At 36.6% G+C, this 19,968-nt stretch overlaps 1 protein-coding gene and 2 long non-coding RNA genes across 9 annotated transcripts; 2 read left to right on the top strand and 1 right to left on the bottom strand.

The window, feature by feature from the left end:
- The first annotated feature begins 259 nt into the window (after positions 1-259).
- On the top strand, positions 260-3,242 carry LOC103965115. Of its 2 annotated transcripts, XR_007253885.1 has the most exons (4): positions 260-395; positions 555-667; positions 1,819-2,509; positions 2,600-3,242. It is a non-coding gene; the product is annotated as an uncharacterized LOC103965115 (long non-coding RNA). The 2 variants fall into 2 exon arrangements; XR_007253884.1 differs by having other exon boundaries at positions 1,819-3,242.
- A 406-nt stretch (positions 3,243-3,648) lies between these two features.
- Positions 3,649-6,855, bottom strand: LOC103939834 (receptor-like protein 7). The gene has a single exon (XM_018645649.2). The coding sequence runs from the start codon at positions 6,853-6,855 to the stop codon at positions 3,649-3,651; it is 3,207 nt and encodes a 1,068-aa protein (XP_018501165.2).
- A 3,153-nt stretch (positions 6,856-10,008) lies between these two features.
- LOC125473009 lies at positions 10,009-18,559 on the top strand. Of its 6 annotated transcripts, XR_007254948.1 has the most exons (8): positions 15,749-15,873; positions 16,056-16,135; positions 16,222-16,318; positions 16,710-16,803; positions 16,895-16,985; positions 17,070-17,173; positions 17,911-18,023; positions 18,116-18,559. It is a non-coding gene; the product is annotated as an uncharacterized LOC125473009 (long non-coding RNA). The 6 variants fall into 6 exon arrangements; XR_007254950.1 differs by lacking the exon at positions 15,749-15,873 and adding an exon at positions 10,009-10,074 and having other exon boundaries at positions 16,895-17,173; XR_007254951.1 differs by having other exon boundaries at positions 16,895-17,173; positions 17,922-18,023.
- The last annotated feature ends 1,409 nt before the right edge of the window (positions 18,560-19,968 follow it).

The following is a 19,968-nucleotide window of genomic DNA, read 5'->3' as shown; positions in this document are numbered from 1 at the left end:
CCTAGAGATCATGGCATTGCCCTTCCTGTACTTTTTGGTGGTTGTAAAATTATGACCTGACATGGAAGTGGGTTTTGACATTATTATTATTATTATTATTATTATTATTATTATTATTATTTTTTACATCTATAGTGTCATGTTGACATTATTGCTTACGTATAAAAGCGAGTGTATTTTACATCTATCTAATGCCTTCAATTTTAATCTTCACATTTTCAGTGTTCACTAATGTCTTTAATTGTCCTCTTTTTTACACCTTAGTGATGACACAAAAGCTCCATAGAAAACGTGTCAGCTTTTGACTCAAATTTTGACGGTGCCCCTATCATCTCTCCGAAAACCAAAGCAACCCCAAACAATTCCGAAATCATTTTTACGTGTCCCAAAATACGGTATATATATATATATATATATATATATATATATCTTCATCTCAAATTTATTCATCTCACAAATGTTCATATCAAGTTCATGGTTTTTCATTGTTCGAAATTCCACACTACTTAATGTTTGATAACACTTTTATTTTCCTCTGTTTACTTTTTTATTAGTGATGTTGCAGCAAATGAAATATCAGACACAACTCTTACTCCAAAGGCTCCCGCCAGAAATGTATCAGATTCCCCAAGCATTTCTGAAACCATATTTATGGCTGCAAAACAGAGTATGTATACCCTTTCACTGTTCTATATTTTTTGAATTATTAACTATCTATTAAACGTAATCTTTTTATCCCTTTCGCTTAAAACTCAAATAGTTCACTAGATTTCTTTATCATAGTCAATTGGAAATGATGCAGTACTTTATTCAATTCAGATTCTTCATTTCAGTTGCTTGGTATGCATCTATGAGGATGTTAATTTTTTCATCAATGAATAGTGATGAATTTTGCTGCATATCCTTCATATGTCACATGCTTAACCCATACATTTTTCAACTACTCAATGCTATTCCTTTATGAATGGTTTAACTGATACCTCCTAATTAGTTGATGAAATAATCTACCAAAAAAATAGGGAGTTCAATTCAGAACAAAAAATTCTGTTAACATTTTAGTTCGCTTTCTACAATTTCGACCATCTATATAGATCCTCCAATCTTTCATATCACATGCCTATATTAATCTGACTGATAAATGAACAGTTCCTTTTTTAACTTCCAGTCCATTTGAAATATTCATTTTGCTGCTTTATTTTAACAGTTGCCATTTTTTCAAATTTGTATCAACACTTTTCAAATTTTAACAGTCCATTAGATTTCCATACTTTCTTTTTCTCTTTGGTTTTAAATTCTATCTCATTTTTCTAAAACCAAAATGCAAAACATAAATTTTTGGGCAGTCTGTCTTTAGGCACCTTACAGTACTGGTTCTGATCTCTTGATTGAAAACGCTGTGTCTATATTTGAACAACTTGGTAGAAAAGGTTACATAGACAAAAAAAGGCACCTCAACAACCGGATGAATAAGAATGAACAACTCCTGCTGTACCATTTGGCATATCCATAAACATCTATTCATAATCTTTCAACCATCTTTTGTACATAAATAGGACAATTTCGTAAATCTTTTGTATGTAAATATTATATACATATGCATCTAGCATTCTCTTTTGTATGTAAATAGGATTATCTACCAAATCTTTTGCACGTAAAATAGTATGTACATACAGATCAAGTATTTTTGTATGTAAATAGTGCTATACACAAAATTCCATACAGTTCAATCCCACAGCATCGCGTGGGCATCTCTTACTAGTATCTTACTAAGAACAAGATCAGCTCGTCGATTTGATCAGAAGGCTTCTTATATGCTAGGTATTGGAAATTTGAAACCAGAAAAGCTAGGGCTTTGATCAAGCCAAGCATAATGGCTATTGACCTTTGATCAAGCCAAGCATAATGGATAAATCAATAGTCTGCAGTGTAGGTACCTGGAAGATCTTCTCTTGCAAATCAAGAGTTACCAACCTTGTGAAGTACAAAATCTCAATCGGAACCTTCCCTGTGAAGCCAGCATTCATCAAGTTCAGACTACTCAAACCAGTTAGCTGCCCAAACTCGGATGGAATCTGAGTGTAGTTGAAGTCATTGTAAGCCAAATTTAGGTCCTCGATGTACTGCAGATGGAAAAGAGCACTTGATATGTGCACCTAAAATTGACTCGCTGCTTAAGTCAAGATGAGAAACACAACCATCTTTGCAGGAGACACCTTCCCAAGAACGGTAATCTGAGCCATTATTCCACTGCACAATTTTTTTAGATTGTATAGGGTCAAATTCGAGGCTGTTGTTCAATTGCAACAACAATGATTGTTGATCGCTGGGATGACATTGCCTAGAGACCACAAATGTATGGAAGCTGAGTGAGGCGTAGGAAATGAGCATCAGAAAGCGGAGGAGTTTTCATCGGAAGCTCTTACTGATATGGGACAGAAAACGTAGTACAGAGCTTAGGCTTAGGGTATTAGGAATATCTTCAGCAGTTGTCACAAATGAAAAATCAACGGTACGTAGTCATTTATGCATAGAGTTCTTTTTCATTTTCGTAATTTTACTTGTTCATTGGCTACTAATTCGCATGCATTAATGTGTATAGTTGGATCGAGACTCTGATATTGTGGACAAATGAGATTGCATTAAGGGATTGACTTGTTTATCATTGTATTCCTCTTTGAGAGGCTAAGGAAAACTTTGGTGATGGTAAGTTAATGGTGGGTTGAACTTTGTGGAGAAGGTTTCTACGAGACTTGTTGCTTCCTTGACTTGTTGACGTCGAAGAGAGGGTGACATTTCGCCCCTACAACCGGGCTAAAACTTGCACGTACACCCCTCCTAACTCTCGCGTGAGGAGACAGACTGATTCCGATACACAGGAGAATACACGTATAGTGCAAGAATTTTGTTTCTTAAATAGTTTAGATAGCATTATGTAAAGCTCTTCAACTCACTTCATAGATGCCAAAGGCTCACAGTAATCTACAAAGAAGTGGAGATTCAACATGCTGCAAGTCACCGAAAAACGAAGAAATTTCCCCGCTTAGCTAGTGTTGATGCGGTGGCGACCTTACGTTGGTTGTATCAAAGACTACCAAGTTTTCATCCGGAAAAATCAAAGCTAAAACAGAGTAAACGTTCATGATAACAAACAGAAGAAAACCGACAAGAGGAGAAACCACGAAAGAAAGAAAGCTAAGAACCAAAGCCAAACGAGTGAAAACAGAGTCAAATGAAGCGTGATTTAAGTAAAACTATGTTGATTTAATGTCCCTTGCATTTCCAGTTTTGTTTAATTCTGTTTTTGGTTTGTGTTTTATGTGTCAAATTCCATACTCCGAAAATTTAATCGCTAATATGTCGATCTTATAGCGAACAATGCTGATTCCTGTACTGGAAAGATGATTGAAATACGGTTTGAAAACATTGATAATCCTGGCATTCAAAAACAAGAATGAAATGCGGGCAACTCTAATCCACATTTTACTAAAAAAGTTTGCAACATCAAAATATAAAAAAGTAACAGAACAAGCTCACACTACATCTTGTAATTTATAATTATGTGACAGCAGAAGAAAATATCTTATTTCTTACAGAACACAATCATAACAAGGAGGCTAGCTGCATTGCTCCTCAATCCTCATAATAATTTCAATGTCTCGGCCCTTGAGTTATGTGAACATGTCTTCGGTGAGGACCGAATCTTTCTTCAAGCTGAGGAAATACCTTAAAGAAGATGTTCTCCACAGTTTTGTAATACCATTTCCGCCATCTCTTGCAGAACACGAGTGGCCCAATGACAGCTCCAAAGCCAAGGATACATCCAATCTCAGTACTTATAAGATCAAAATCAATCTCAGGTTGAGCATTAGAATGACCTTTTTCTAGTGGTGGTGGTGGTGGCAATTGTGAGGTGATATCAACTGTCAAAGGAGGCCCCCACAATCCTTTGTTGAATGTGAAAGAAGCTGCTGAAAAAGATTGAATCTGAGTGCCAGTTGGAATCCTCCCCTCTAGTTGATTTATTGAGAGATTCAGGAACGAGAGGAAATTAAGTTTAACAAGCTCTTGTGGAATTTGTCCGCTCAATTTGTTGTTTGAAAGGTCTAAGGACTCGAGTTGTCGTAGATTACCTAGTGATGATGGGATTGTGCCTGTGAAAGCATTACTGGACAAGTTTAGGCCATGGAGGGATTTGAGCTCTCCCACTTCCTCAGGTATTGATCCATTGAATTTGTTGCAGGAGAAGTCAATTGAGGTGAAGACTGTTAAGATCCTTACCAATTCCATCTCTAGACCTTTGGTGGTAACTGTTATAGCATCCTGATAATATAGACATGGAGGTGAATACAGAACTTCAACTTGGAGGTAATTAATCTTTGCCATGGCATCATGTTCGTCAGCCATCATTGCTGACCAGGTTATCAAACATGTTCCTGATATTTCACCACTAAAATTGTTGCGAGCTATGTCAACAATTTGAAGCTTTGGCCAGGGGCCACTGGTCGTGTTACATCCAATTTGTCCATAAAAATGGTTGGATCGCAAAACAAGGACACGCAAGGAGGATATATTCTTCAACAAGCGAGGAAAGATATCTGTCAGCTGATTGCTTCCAAGGTTTACAACCTCTAGCATTGTGCAGTTGGCTAGAGATTTTGGAAATGGACCTGCTATGTGATTGCCATTGAGGTCTAGAGTTTTTACACTACAACTCCGAGGAAATTTATCAGGAACAGCTCCAGAGAATTTGTTTCTCCTTAGATTAAGTACTGCAAGGGTGCTTATTGCACTCAAGCACTGGGGAATTGTGCCACTTATAGAATTATTGGAAAAATCAAGAACCTGGAGAAATGATGCGTTGCACACTGATTCTGGAATGGCCCCACTGATGTTGTTGCTTGAAAGAGAAAAGAACATAGTGTACACGACGAAATCACCAATGTTAGCCGGAATGCTTGAGCTGAAATTATTTCTTGAATAATCCAGATAAGTGGCAAATCGTGAAAGACCTGGAATTTGTCCCTGAAGCTGGTTGGAGTGAAGGTCAAGCAGAGACAAAGTAGAACTAAGATTGATGAAAGGACCTTCTACAGTTACCAGAGAGTTGCAAGAAAGATTTAGTTGAAGAAGATTACTGAGCCTCCAAATCCAGTTGGGTATCTCACCATGAATCTGGTTTTGTGATAGGTCCAAAATGCTTAATTTTGATTGATTTCTCAAGAAACTTGGGATTCTTCTCAAGTTGCCAGCAACTAACTTCAATGTGGTGATATTTGGAAATGAAGAATGAGAGGAATTGGTGTCATTGTAATTAATAGACAAGCTATTGAATGAAAGATCAAGACTCGAAAGATTTTTTAGCTGCTGAATATCATTCAGAAGAAAAGAGCCAGTGAAGTTGTTTGAAGATAGTAAAAGAATCTTAAGCCCTCGGAATTTCAAGATAGACTTCGGAATTGGCCCTTCCAACTTGTTGCTACTCAAATCAAGTGTGTCCAGTACAGCTATAGCACCAAATTCAGGCAACTTACCAGAAAATTCATTGTCAGAAAGGTGTAGCATCTGCAGCATGGGAAGAGAAAACACAGATGGTGGAATGGTCCCATTAAGTAGATTGTGTCGCAAGTCAAGATTCACCAGACTAGTCAGGTTTTCCCAGCGTGAGGAATTAATCTGACCCGTTAGCTGATTGTAAGAAAGATCTAGTAGGGTCAGATTCTTGGCCATACTGAAAGATGGAACTGAACCATTGAAATTGTTAGCCGACAAATCCAAATAAACCAACTGTGTAAGGTCTTCCATTGATCTCGGGATTGACCCAGTGAAATTACAAGTTCCAATATCTATTTTGGACAGCAATTTGAGGTTCCCAATAGAGTTCGGAAGCATCTGGCCTGAGAAATTTGCCCCATGGAGAACCAGCGATCGAAGAGAGCCATTCTTTGGAAATTCTGGTAAGGAACCTTTAAGCTGTGGATTACCGGATAAGTCAATAGTCTGCAGTGTCGGCACCTTGAAGATATTCTTTGGGAATGCACCATATAATCCAGAATTCATGATTCGTAAGGAATTCAAATTGTGGAATTTCGAGAAGAACTCTGGAACTTGAGTAGACAAATCGTTGTTCTCAATACGAATAACTGAGAGTGACTTAAGCTTCAGTAATGAATTATGAATAGGGCCTGAAAGGTTACAAGTGGACAAGCTCAATACCCTCAAGTTTGGCAATGAAGATGATATCGCTTGGCACCACTCAGTCCCCTGTGCTGATATATTCACACCATCGAGATAAAGTTCAACAAGCTCAGAAAAGTTCCTAAGCAGCACATCTAATCTTGGATTCTCAAGTTTCAACGAAGGAGTCCCGGGGAAATGAAAGGTAGACAAATCAAGAGTTACCAACCTCGTCAGGTGCGAAATCTCAATCGGAACCTGCCCCGCAAAGCCAGCATTTGACAAGTTCAGATTACTCAAACCGGTTAGCTGCTTGAACTCCGATGGAATCTGAGTGTAGTTGAAGAAGTTGTAAGCCAAATTCAGGTACTCGATTGACTTGAGACCGAAAAGAGAACTCGAATTATCAAGTCCACCAGTAAATTCCTCGCTGCTCAAGTCCAGACTCGAAACACAACCCTTTTTGCAGGACACTCCTTCCCAAGAGCAGTGATCCGAGCCTTTGTTCCACTTGACAAGTTTCTTAGATGTTGCAGTGTCAAATGTGAGGTTGTTCTTCAATTGTAGCAGCAAAGATTGCTGATCGCCGGGACATTGGCCGTAGACGAGAAATACGTTGATGCTGATGGAAAAGTAGTAAAAGGGTATTAAAAAAAGCCATGAAAACAGAGGAATTTTCATCGGAAGCTCTTGCTGATATATGACAGAAAATGTAGGAAAGAGCTTAGGCTCAGGGTATTAGGAATATATTCAGCAGTCGTCACGGAGGAAACATCAACGTTCGTACTCATTTGTGCATAGATTTCCTTTTTGTTTTTCGTAATTTTACTTTTTTCATTGGCTACTAATTCGCATGCATTAATGTGTATAGTTAGATTGAGACAGATATTGTGGAAGAATGAGATTGCTACTGTATTAACTTTGTGGGGAAGGTTTCTACGAGACTTGTGGCTTGCTTGACTTGTCGACGTCGAAGTCCTTCCCCAATTTCCTAGTGGGGTTTACAATCTGCAACAAGTAGGGTCCTTATTCGATGTCGACATACTATTGATTAAGGTGCTGAAACAAGTAGGCAAGCGGAGAAGAGAGGGTGACATTTCCGCCCTACATCCGGGCTAAAACTTACATGTACGCCGCTCCTAATTGTCGCGTGAAGAGAGAGACTGATTCAGATACACGGGGAGTACAATTCCTAGTGCAAGAATTTTGTTTCTTAAATAGTTTAGATAGCATTATGTAAAGCTCTTCATAGATGCCAAAGGCTCACTGCTAATCTAGAAAGAAGTGGAGATTCAACATGCTGTAAGTCACCGAAATACGAAGAAATTTCCCCGCTTAGCTAGTATTGATGCGGTGGCGGCTTTACGTTGTATCAACGACTACGAAGTCTTAATCCGGAAAAATCAAAGCTAAAACAGAGTAAACGTTCATGATAACAAACAAACAGAAGAATACAGACAAAAGGAGGAACCACGAAAGAAAGAAAGCTAAGAACCAAAGCCAAAGAGAAAACAGAGTCGAATGAAAGCTATATTGATTCAATGTCGCTTGCGTCGCCAATTTTGTTTAATTCTGTTTTTGGGTTGTGTTTTACGTGTCAAATTCCGTACTTCGAAAATTTAATCGCAAATATGTCGATCTTGAACAGGAAGAAGTGCAGCAAATTTTTCATTTTTTTTTTTTTTTTGAAAAACTTGAATGGGTGTGGTGGCTTAATTTTGAGGAATATAGCAAGACCATTATATTTATGAATTATTTGACTTAGAAGTCTCCAACCATCTATCCTGGAAAAATGAGAAGGAAGGAAAAGGAAGTGGGGCTGCAAAGATTGCTATTTCCATTTGGATCTTTTTTTTTTTGTGGAAAAATTTCCATTTGGATCTTTGTTGACTAATGTCACCATTGACTGACATGAGAGCCAAGTAGAAAAGATAGGATGATCACAAGAATCTCACACCCGACGTCCATAGGATTGGATAACTCATGAATTTCGAGGCATGTTGAAGATTTAGGCACTAAAAGGAAAAAATCATTCGTCATTGCCCTCAACATATCTTGAATATAGAGAATTACAAAATCTAATCTACCAAATGAGCTCGTTATACAATCTAATCCATGATACGAACTCGTTATAAGATTGAGTTTAACCAAAAGTCAAGAAATTGTATCAACTCATAATTGATTCAGTAGCTTTTTAATATCGTGGAAAAATATTTCCACCACACTTGTGGGTTGCTTGTTCAATTGATTTTGCAATTATTTCCCAATCTGTCTAGTGGGGCAGCATTGTTGCTTTCCCAATTTTCAGTTTGTGGTGACTGTTGACTATGGACTAAACTATAAAGAATATTAAAAAAAAAATAATTCTCGACAGTTTAAGGAGAATTTTATTAATATTAAAAAAGAGTACACACATAAATCTAACTCCTCATAATACATGAAAAAAATGATAAAAAAAAGGAAAACTAATGAAAAAGGCTTGAAAACTTTGAGTTTTAATGATAATGACAAAATAAAAGGTAAAATGAATAATACCAGGATTTACTTTTTAGTGTAAAAATGTGATTTTTCGTTAATATGAATAGTACCGAGAGCTTTTCGTTAAAGTTCTCTAAAAAAAAAATACATGAATAGAAAGAGGGACATAAACGTTACCCCTTTAATAACAAAATCAACAAAGGTATAGGGAAAATAGGGGGACATGAAATCTAATCCCTCCCACTCTAAAGCCGAACCTAAAAGTTTAAACTTGCAAAACAGAACAAGCAACATCACAAGGTTAAGGAAAAAATCAAGAAAGTAAGACGAATATGTATGTCGAGATGCACATTAATTTGAGAAGCGGTAGCCAAGAAGGCTAACATAAATATAGTCTGAAAACAAGGAAAACCCATATAATTTATATAAAATATATAGTATTGTATAATATCATATCATATATATATATATGTATATTCACTTAGCTCATTACCTTGATTACAAAAATTGCATTTTGTGGAAAAGTCCAAAAGTTTTGAATCAAAATTAATGACAATTCAATGAGGCTTATGTGAGAGATCAAATATCAGCTAATATCATCAATGTATACATTATATTATAATGATGAATTGCTATTTATTATACTATAATACGTCAATTGAACGAATATATTTTTTTTTTTTGAAAAAACAAAACGAGTATATTTTTTATTTTGACGAAGATGGATATAACTGTTAACCGATAAGGAATCTGTAACTCGGTAGGTATGGTTATGGATAATTCTCGATGATTAATTTTTGTGATTATGGAGATGGATGTGTGATATCCCGTCCCCAAAATTATTATTTTATTTTATTCTTGACGTATTTCGAAGATTTGATTGGAACTAGTTCTTTATTTCTCCAAATTTAAGAAAACGAAGTGAAGGGTACTTTAGTCATTTCTAATTTTCTCGACCTTTTTGGTCAACTCTTGAATTGGTTAGGTAGAGTTCGATTCCATGAGCGCATAGGTGCAAACAGATCTTATTTCCGAGTCCGAACGGAGAAGTTAGAGTCGTTTAAAGTTGATGGCATTTTGGTAATATTACCAAATTGCTATAATTTAAATGGGAGGGAAACCTCCAGGAAGAAAGGGGGAGAATTTTTCGGAAAAATGGGGGGAAGAGCTGCCTAATCCGTTTTTAGGGAGAAATTGACCCATAAACCCACAAAACTTGACCCGCTTGTATCTTTTTCATCCGAACTCCGTTTTGGATGATCTTGGTGTTCATGGAAAGCTCTTGACGAGCCCTACGTCTCTGTGATGTTAGATTTTCCCTTTTCATTTCCATCCTTGCAGTTCGAGGTCTCAAAGTTCACGACTTTTCCGGCGGTTTTATCATTTTTCCGGCGATTCCGGCAACGATTTCCTTCGAGTGAGGTATGGAACTTCATCTACTCTTCATAATCTTCAAGTGGGTATGCTTAGTTTGTGCTTTCGTATTCGTTTTAGAGTTGGGTGTTTAGAACACCTAGAAATCCGGTTTTCTCCGGTGAAATTGGATGGTTTCCGATTAGAATTTATCGTCGGTCTAGTTGTGAAAAGTGTTTCCCTTGTTGAGCTCTAGCTACTACGTAAATTTGAGCTCCTCTAGTTAATGTTGAAATTCGGGGTTTGTAAACCCTCCATCTTGACTTCCACCGCGTGTGGCGGTGCGTGGGATCGTTCACGAGTGTTGTCTAGGTTTTAAATACCTTCTAGTGACCATGTGAACCTATGTCTAGCTTGGTTTCCAAAGATTCAATTGTTGGGTGTGTAGATCAAATTTCTTGATCAAGGGTTTGGTTCAAAGGTCAATTTCTTGTTAATTTTGAGTCATGTTAGTCTTGGATGTTGTATACATGACTTCTGGACTACCGGGAAGTATTTTGGGATGTGTTATATGAATTGGAAGTGGGTTGTTACGTAAGTTGTAGAAAATTGATTTCTTTGCATAGAAAACTCAAGTTTCAAGTAGCCTTCTTTGGCTCTTAATTTCTAAGCCTTTATGTGCTCCTTTGGAGAAAATTTTTAGTGTGTTGAAAGTACATATGCTCATGATCGTAACCCAATTGTTTTCACTCAATTTCGTTGAGTTTTGGTTGAGCAAAACCTTTTTTAAGTTTGGGTCACGGGCTGCCAAACAGCAGCAGAAAATTGGGTTTCCAATGTCAAGACTCCGTTTTTCCTTTTGGCATAACTTCCAATTTAGAGCTCCGTTTTCTACAAACTTTGTATGCTTTTAAAGTACAGAACACAAGCTTCAAAACCCATATAATATCACATGATTTGGTTTAGTTTGGAATGTCCCAAAGGGAGCCTAAACTTGGTCTAATAGTGCTGTTTTCTGCAGATTTTGTGGAGAAGTAGAGTACTTTTTTTTGCCACACCTATTTTCTTTTCCAGATTCCCTTCTAATCTTCTTTACTACTACTTGAGTGATATTATTTGAGTGGTAGATTCCTTAATTAGTGTACTTTCTTTAGATAATATTAATTTTGTTCCTTTGAAGAGCCTAATCGGAACACAAAAGTACAATCTAGAGTATAAATACAAGTAGCATACATTACTAACCAAACTAAGCTACTAAAATGTGATTTCTTTTATAATTGGCCATCGATCTATTTTTATTAAATGTGGTTTGATTATGGATGGGTAATATTTGTGGGAAAGTGATTCGAATTGCATATTGAAATGCGAATTATATATACATACGCCATAGACCCATGTTAATTAAATGTGAATTCTATTGAAGTGTTATTTTATTTCTGGCCAATGATCTATTTTCAGTAAGTATGATTTGACTTGTGGATTGGAAATATGGTTTGTATTGTATGATTGGATTGATGTGATGAAATGCGAGAGCTAGTAGTGGACCATTAATCCATTGTTATGGGGTTCGTTGCTTCGAAACATGTTTCAACCCTCGTGTCATTATTCATTCTCGTTTCATTGAGTCTTTGTACCTTGAGTAACTTGATCCATGTCTTGTTTTATCGATTGGTGTTACACATTCTACTCCGCGATTTCGTTGAGTGATGGTCCGGAATCCTTCCTATTCCACTCCGCGATTCCGTTGAGTGACGGTCCGGAATCGTATCTTGGTTTGGGTTCCGTTGAGTGATGGTCCGGAATCCCTCTTACTCCGCGATCCCGTTGAGTGATGGTCCGGGATTGCATCCACCTTAGTTCATGGAGTTTAGTTTGAGATGGTTGCAAAGTGTAAGTTTTGGATGAACAGTGTCGCCTAATTCTACTTTCATTGTGTGTATGTGAATATGGGTGTGAGATGTTATGGTCGTTTGAAATGAACTTTTGGATGTCTGGGTGCCTCCCTCGGAGTTTTCAAAAGTTTGGTATTGATTTCCTATGAAAGATTTATATTCAAGGTTTATAAACTATGATTGATGGCTGGTTTTATTATTGTATCACATGCTTATTTTATTGTCCCTCAACCGAGTCTCTCAGCTTATCTGAGTGCCTGAATTACCAGTGCACCAATTCCATAATATGGGCATTGACTTTACATATGACAGGTTTGGGTGGATTATGAGAAACCGCTTGATATTTTGGTTCCGTTGAGTGGTCCGGAACCCTTGCTCTTGTTCATTCTGTAAGGTGATTTAGAATCCTAAATTCGGGTAGATGGGAATTACCCACAATAGATATTGTGAAAATAAATTAGAATTACCATGTTATTATTTTTAACCCAAGTTGGGAATTATGTAGAGTTCTTTAATTAAATTCGTGAAATGATAGGTCATCTCACTGATTGATTAACGTAATTAAATGTTAATATTGTACTTCGTGATTCCGTGATATGTTATAAGCTATATATTGAAATATAATGTTGGAAGTATAGTGATTAGCATGATGAAGTAAAATGTGATTTGACTTGTGTATGGGAAATGGTTGTGACATGTGATTGAAACGCATATTGAATTGCTTGGGAGAAATGAGGTCTAGTAAATGACCGATGACCCATTGTGATGTGGTTTTTTGCTCAATATTGCTTCGTTTCGTTGAGTTTTGTGAATTGGGTAACTTGAATCATGTCTTGTTCCTTCGAGCCGTTGTTATGTTTCTTGGACTTCCGTTCAATTCGGTTAGGTGGATTGGAACTGAGTTCTATTTGGATTCCGTTGAGCGATGGTCCGGAATCCCCTTTGGAGCCTTGGTCTGATGGGTGGTCCAAAATCCCCTTTTCCAAAGATGTAGTCTTCAACTGAATTGTGTTGCTCTAGCCTTGCGTTCGACTTATGGTATGTGTTATTGATTGATGTGATTATGGAATGACATTGGATGTGAGTGGAGTTATCATGAGTATTTTAGTTGATTAATATTTCTAAAGAATAATATATACTTTGTTAATTCTTAAATATGTTACACGCTATGAAACGCGAATTTATGTGGGAAACGTGATGAGTTATGTGATGGATAAAGTGGAAATGTTAATCGTCATGTGGGATTGTTATGTTGGATATCATTGTTATTGTGATGATTAGACTTGTTGATAAATTTGGCTCGAGAATGGTATTGTACATCGTTGTTCTTTGAAATGATATGTGTTGTGAATTGCGGTATCATGTTGTGACATAATTGCCTATATATTGATGGAGGGGAAATCATGATTTTCAGATGGGTTGTTATGTAACCCTGAGTCAAGTAATTTCATGCTTGTCGAGTTCTATTGATTGAAAAACATTATACCTTTCGACTTAATTGGACTGTATTATATGTCAATTATTGTGCATGACGAACTACGAATGGCTTGATCCCTGTTTAGGGTACGTAGGCAGTCTAACGGGAAGGTTAGATGCAGCCATAAAGCATACGAAAATAACTATGTGGTTCGATTATTGGGTTGTGCTTGGCCATATCCCGGAGGTGGGATATGATAGATACGGATTTTTGTTGACGCCACGTGTCAATTCTGGACGTATGTCGGGATTGGGGCGTGACAGGATGTAGCATTTTTGTCGGTCAAACCGAACTGTTGCCATCCCTACACGAAATCTATTGCTATTTAGATGAGTTGTGATGATTTCATTTAACTAGGAAGTCTGTTAGAACAAAGCATTAGCTTTTCTGAAAAAAAAAAAAAAAAAAAAAAAAAAAAAAAAAAAAGAGGAAGCAGTGGAATAATTCTAGTCAGTCCAGACAATACTTGGGTACTAACTATTCAGTACCCAAAATACTGACCCAATGACATGGCCTAGTAATATTAAAACACATGTCATTTAAAACTCTTCGCGAATACTTGTTATCTTGTTAACCAAACACCCAACTTTATATTCAACCCACATCCAAACACCCATCTTCTTCCTTGCTTCCATACCAAACCAAGGCACCCCAACCGCTTTCCGTCAATCTCATCCCCACACCTCCTTCCTCAAGCTCTCCTCCGTCCATCTGATATGCACCAAATCTCAGATCTCCAACTTAACCTGCAAGCAGCACAACAATGGCGAAAGCTATGGAAAGAGATAGAGAAGAGAAGAGATATCTATCAATATTTTTCTTGAATATATTTTTCTCCATGATTGGTTACATATATTGTTTTTCCAACACTACAAGCCAACTGGCATAACTAATCAAAAATACTTATTTAATAACTAAACTTGTGAATAAGATAATCACAACTATAACATTGCCCTTTCCTTCAATTAAACCTTGTCCTCAAGGTTGCAGCTAGAACTTGAATTTTGGAAATCTTGCAGTGAACTCATCATAATCCTCCCAGGTTGATTCTTCAACGTCCTTGTCCTTCCAGTGAATAAGCAATTGCACCCCAACAACATTGTTCTTCTTATACACCCTCCTCTGTAGCACACTCAAAGGCTCTTGAACTTGTAACCCATCATCAGTGACCAATGGTAACAATGGCACTGGGTTAACATCAGGACCAATATATTTCTTCAAGCCACTGACATGGAAAACTGGGTGTATCTTAGAGGTCTCAGGGAGTTTTAACTTGTAGGCTACCTCTCCAACTTTTTCCAACACTTCAAAATGACCATAAAACTTAGGGTGCAGCTTGTGATAGACATGAGTTGTGAGTGACTGCAGCTGGTAGGGAATGAGCTTCAAATAAACCAAATCTCCCACCTCAAAAGTTCTCTCACTTCTGTGTTTATCTGCTTGCACTTTCATCCTATTTTGCGCGATGACCAAATTAGTTTTAAGCACTTTCAACATTCTGTCTCTAGCAATCAAGCCTTGTTCTACACTCTCCAGTTTAGCCGAACCAAGTTCATAAGATGCAATGTGTGGAGGAGGGAAACCTTACACAATTTCCAATGGAGTGAACTTGGAGGCAGTGTGAAAGTAGGTGTTATAGCTCCATTCAGCCCACGGAAGCCATTGGAGCCACTTCTTGAGTTGAAAACTAGTAAAGCACCTCAAATAGGTTTCAAGGCACCTATTGACAACTTTATCGAACTAATGTATTCTGAAACTTTATCGAACTCGGCTTCTGTCGCTCTGAAGCTCGGCTTCTCTCACACTGAATCCTTGCGTTCTTTTTCTCACAAGCTACCAGCGAACCGGTAGAAGTTTCTTGGTGAAGAACCAATCAACAGTAGAATTTTCTTCTGGTTTTGAGGTTGATTCGAAGAAAATTCTACCCAGAAAAGCTCCCGTTTCCTGGTAAGATTTGCGGCTTTCTCGATCTTGGGTTTTCTGTTGTTATCAGAACAATGTCGATATCATCTGGGGGTTTTATTTTGTTTGAATTTCTTTTTTGTGATTTTGGATTTACAAATGGATTTTGTGTTCAACTTTCATTTTTTGTGATTTTGGGGATTTTGTTTGTAGAGCGTCCATCATCGTTGAAGATGCCTCTTCTCGAGTCTTGTGCTTCATTCCGTTTCTCTGATCCAAAAAATTGATCGCTGCTTCTCAAACTCTCTCTCTCTGTGTCTCGCACCGCCACCACCAGGCGCGCCGCAGACGCTCAAAGGCTGGCTCTCCAAAGGTGGCGTTTTGTAAAACCTCCCTACTCAAGGCAAGTAATTTCATGCCCAATTTGGAATTTAAATCTATTTACATTTTTAAATTGATTTTGGGTTACTGAAATCAGCTATGGAAAATCTGCCATCGTCTGAGAAAACTCAAGATTCCAGTATTCAAGTTTTGGGTTCTCTTCAGACTTCACAATTGTGAACTGGGTGGCCAGTGCAACTGGTTACAGAGCTTCCTGTGAGTTAAAGTTTTAAAATTTTGTTTAAATATTTTTAGAGTTTTTATCATTTTCGTTATCTCTGCTGATGTTTTGGATTTTTTTATTTATGATTTTTGTGCGATGATTAGGGTTGAAGAATTTGGTGATTAGGGTTGTAAGCAATCTAATTTGACTGTTGATAGCATTCGTTTTATTTTAGAACTCAAAGCCATCAACAACTTATTGGCCCTTGCAGTTGGATTAAAGCAAAACAAAACTGTGAACATGATTGTAAAGAAGGTACAATTGTTTCTTATCCTGTTGTTTAGTTTCTTCTATCTTTGAATTCATTGGATTTAATTTCTCGTTGTTATTCAATTTTGTAGGTCTTATCAAGTGCTTCTCAACCAGTTCACTGTTCACCCAAACGACTGCCACCACCAGTTCACCCGAATCTGATGAATCGCGCCGCACCACCAATAGGTAAGCAATTTATCCTACTCTAAATTTCAAATATTTCTTTTTAGGTCTGTACATGTGTGCATATGACAATTCATCTAAATGTTATACCTAATCCTTTGCATTTAGGAACATAAAACGGAAATTAGGTGAGGGTTTTCTTCTTCAAATGGGTTGATACTTTTGGCCTGAAAGTATTAAATGCCTTCTAGGGAATCTTGAACACGGTTTGGCCAAGTGATAGTTGTCTAACACTTGGAAGGCAGCTCTCTAAAATTTAAATTATATTTCAGAGTTTTCTTTTCTTCTAATTACATAAAATTGATATTGTCATATAGCTATTTGTTTGTGCTTTGTTCTGATATATCGATTTCTTTTTTCTCAAATTTTTTGCTTCGTTTTATATAATGCACAGAAAGAAGGGGGAACGCCTGAACTGGAGAAAGGTACAGTTAGGCTGTTCAAGATCTTTATGAAGTTGTCCATGACATCCTTTCTATGGACCCGAGGTCAGTTAAACATGTGTTATATGCGTATGGGTAGAGTTTCCATTGCTTGATTCTCCTCTACTTATATCACTTTATTGGCTGCCAATTTTAGGGAAAACTATGAGACATGGAAATTTTTGTCAAATGCAAGGACGGAAGGTCGTCTATTTGCAAAGTTAAAGTGGCCCAAGGACCCTAAGTTGGTATGTTTGAGCAGATTACCTGATCTCCTTAGTTGGGTTTAGATTTAATGCTCAGTATTATGTTGTGCTTCTGCTGCTTTTTAGTTATTGAGGATATGCAGAGAGTGCAAGTGAAAAGATTGTATTCACTGTGTTGATGCATTATTTATAACGAGAGATCCAAAAGGAAGGACAGGTTCAATCTCAAGGTCTGTGAGCTTTCAATTCTCATTTTTATTATTATTAATTTTGTTTGCTCTTTGAAATTTGAATGCATCAGTCTTTTAATTTTATTGGGATTAGTTTTCCTGAGATGGGTTTTGGGTAATCATCTGTTATTTTCTGATTTGGTTACATTGTGCGAATCATTGCTTCTTTAGAAAAGATTAAGGGAGGTGAGCAATTTCAGACAAAATGCGATTATCATTTTCTAGAGATCATGGCATTGCCCTTCCTGTATTTTTTGGTGGTTGTAAAATTCTGACCTGGCATGGAAGTGGGTTTTGACATTATTATTATTATTATTATTATTTTTACATCTATAGTGTGCATTATTGCTTACGTATAAAAGCGAGCGTATTTAACATCTATCTAATGCCTTCAATTTTAATCTCCGCATTTTTAGTGTTCACTAATGCCTTTAATTGTCCTCTGTTTTACATCTCAGTGATGATACAAAAGCTCCATAGAAAACGTGTCAGCTTTTGACTCAAATTTTGATGGTGCCCCTATCATCTCTCCGAAAACCAAAGCAACCCCAAACAATTCCGGAATCATTTTTACGTGTCCCAAAATACTATATATATATATATATATATATCTTCATCTCAAATTTATTCATCTCACAAATGTTCATATCAAGTTCATGGTTTTTCATTGTTCGAAATTCCACACTACTTAATGTTTTGATAACACTTTTATTTTCCTCTGTTTACTTTTTTATTAGTGATGTTGCAGCAAACGAAATATCAGACACAACTCTTACTCCAAAGGCTCCCGCCAGAAATGTATTAGATTCCCCAAGCATTTCTGAAACCATATTTATGGCTGCAAAACAGAGTATGTATACCCTTTCATTGTTCTATATTTTTTGAATTATTAACTATCTATTAAACATAATCTTTTTATCCCTTTTACATTGCCAAATTCAGGTACTCGATTGACTTGAGATCGAAGAGAGAACTCGAATTATCAAGTCCAGCAGTAAGTTCCTTGCTGCTCAAGTCCAGACTCGAAACACAACCCTTTTTGCAGGACACTCCTTCCCAAGAGCAGTGATCTGAGCCATTGTTCCACGTGACAAGTTTCTTAGACGTTGCAGGGTGAAATGTGAGGCTGTTCTTCAATTGTAGCAGCAAAGATTTCTGGGCGGCCTTAGATAACTTGCGGCAAGTTGCAAACATGGAATATTCAAAGCTCCCAAATGGTGTTCGTCTCTTCGCAGATTGGTTGTTGACTTTCTTGTTTTATATATTGGAAAAATAACCATTCCCTTTCTTGATCCAAATTTTTTAGTGGCATGCACAATGCGTTTGAAGATTTTGGATACTTTTAATTCTTTTTATTGGAAAAATAAAAAGTTTATGGAGATATTATTACAATGGTGGGGTTCTGTGTATGACGTCTTATCTCCGCGTTAGGAGAAGCTCACTTGTAGTCAAGCTGGGAAGGATTGGGGAAACTAAATTTTTAATTTGCAAACTAAATGATGTGTTAATAATATAAAATAAGCATGTTGATTAACATTTATGTAATAATCCAATTATCAGCCATCGCCTCATTTAGTTTAAGGTGAATCACTTGGTCACTTAGTACTACGGTCTAGCCGTATTCATTTTCACTTGTAAATAAGAGGTCTTAGATTTGATTCTCGATAAAAGCGAATTTGAATCATATTATTATTAGTTCATTATAAGGTTAAACCCATCTCATCTCCCTCGTGTATATAATATTATTTGTTCAAAAAAAAAAAAAAAGATGAATCACTATAATTGGCCCAAAATTTGATACATAAAACTGAAAGGATTGTTTTATTGATGCAGAGAAAATTTCTTAATGACAATGGACCAACGCATACGCAACAAATTACATAATAATCAGGTATGTCATTAACCAACACATGCGCAACAAATTACATAACAATCGGGTATCAAACTCATTACAAGTTAGTCGAACCCTCATGAAATCAAGTGAAGACTACTACTATAGATCAAAAGCTAATTGATTTTTTACTTTAAAAGTCTTTTGGCTTGCATTTTAAAGTTTAAATAATTCTGGGAAACATAATCATAGAATCTCATGTATTACCCATTAACAAATGTTAACAATAATATAGCATTGTAGAATAATTAAAAGAATCAGTCTTCAATTCCGGCTAACTGTGGCTGTCTCAAATATTAATCAATTCTTGTAATCGTAGTTGTTACAAAACCAGACCGTCATCATCATTAAATAATTAGATTTTTTAAGTTTTTTTTAATAAAAAAATAAACTAGCTGGTAGCTTGGCAACGACATTCCATCATTTTGGAGATAGAAAAGACTCATAGAAGAATTTTAGCTTTTTTCTAGCTATCATCGTGTGATTTGCCAGCATAAAAAATCGAACAAACCATATGAAATACGAGATTGAAATTCGACCCCAAGCCATCCCGTTGTGGTTACTAGATTTTTAAAGTTAAGTAGGATTCGTTTGCATGTTTCAACAACAGTATTTTAGGTAGGATTCGTTTGCATGTTTCATAGAAGAATTTAATCTTTTTTCTAGCTATCATCGTGTGATTTGCCAGCATTAAGAATCAAACAAACCATATAAAATACGAGACTGCAATTCGATCCCGATCCATCCTGCTGTGGCTATTAGATTTTTAAAGTTCAGTAGGATTCGTTTGCATGTTTCAACAACAGTACTTTAGGGCTAAACTAAAAAAATGTAATATGCTACCCTGAATCATATTGCTGAAAAGTATATACATACGTTATTTTATACAACATATCTTCATTTT

Source organism: the organism of the source record quoted next, unplaced genomic scaffold (assembly GCF_019419815.1).
Source record: "Pyrus x bretschneideri cultivar Hongxiangsu unplaced genomic scaffold, Pyrus_bretschneideri_v1 Contig11, whole genome shotgun sequence".
Lineage (NCBI taxonomy): Eukaryota > Viridiplantae > Streptophyta > Magnoliopsida > Rosales > Rosaceae > Pyrus > Pyrus x bretschneideri.
The sequence above is the reverse complement of the archived record's forward strand: the minus strand, read 5'-3'. Positions and strand labels throughout refer to the sequence as shown.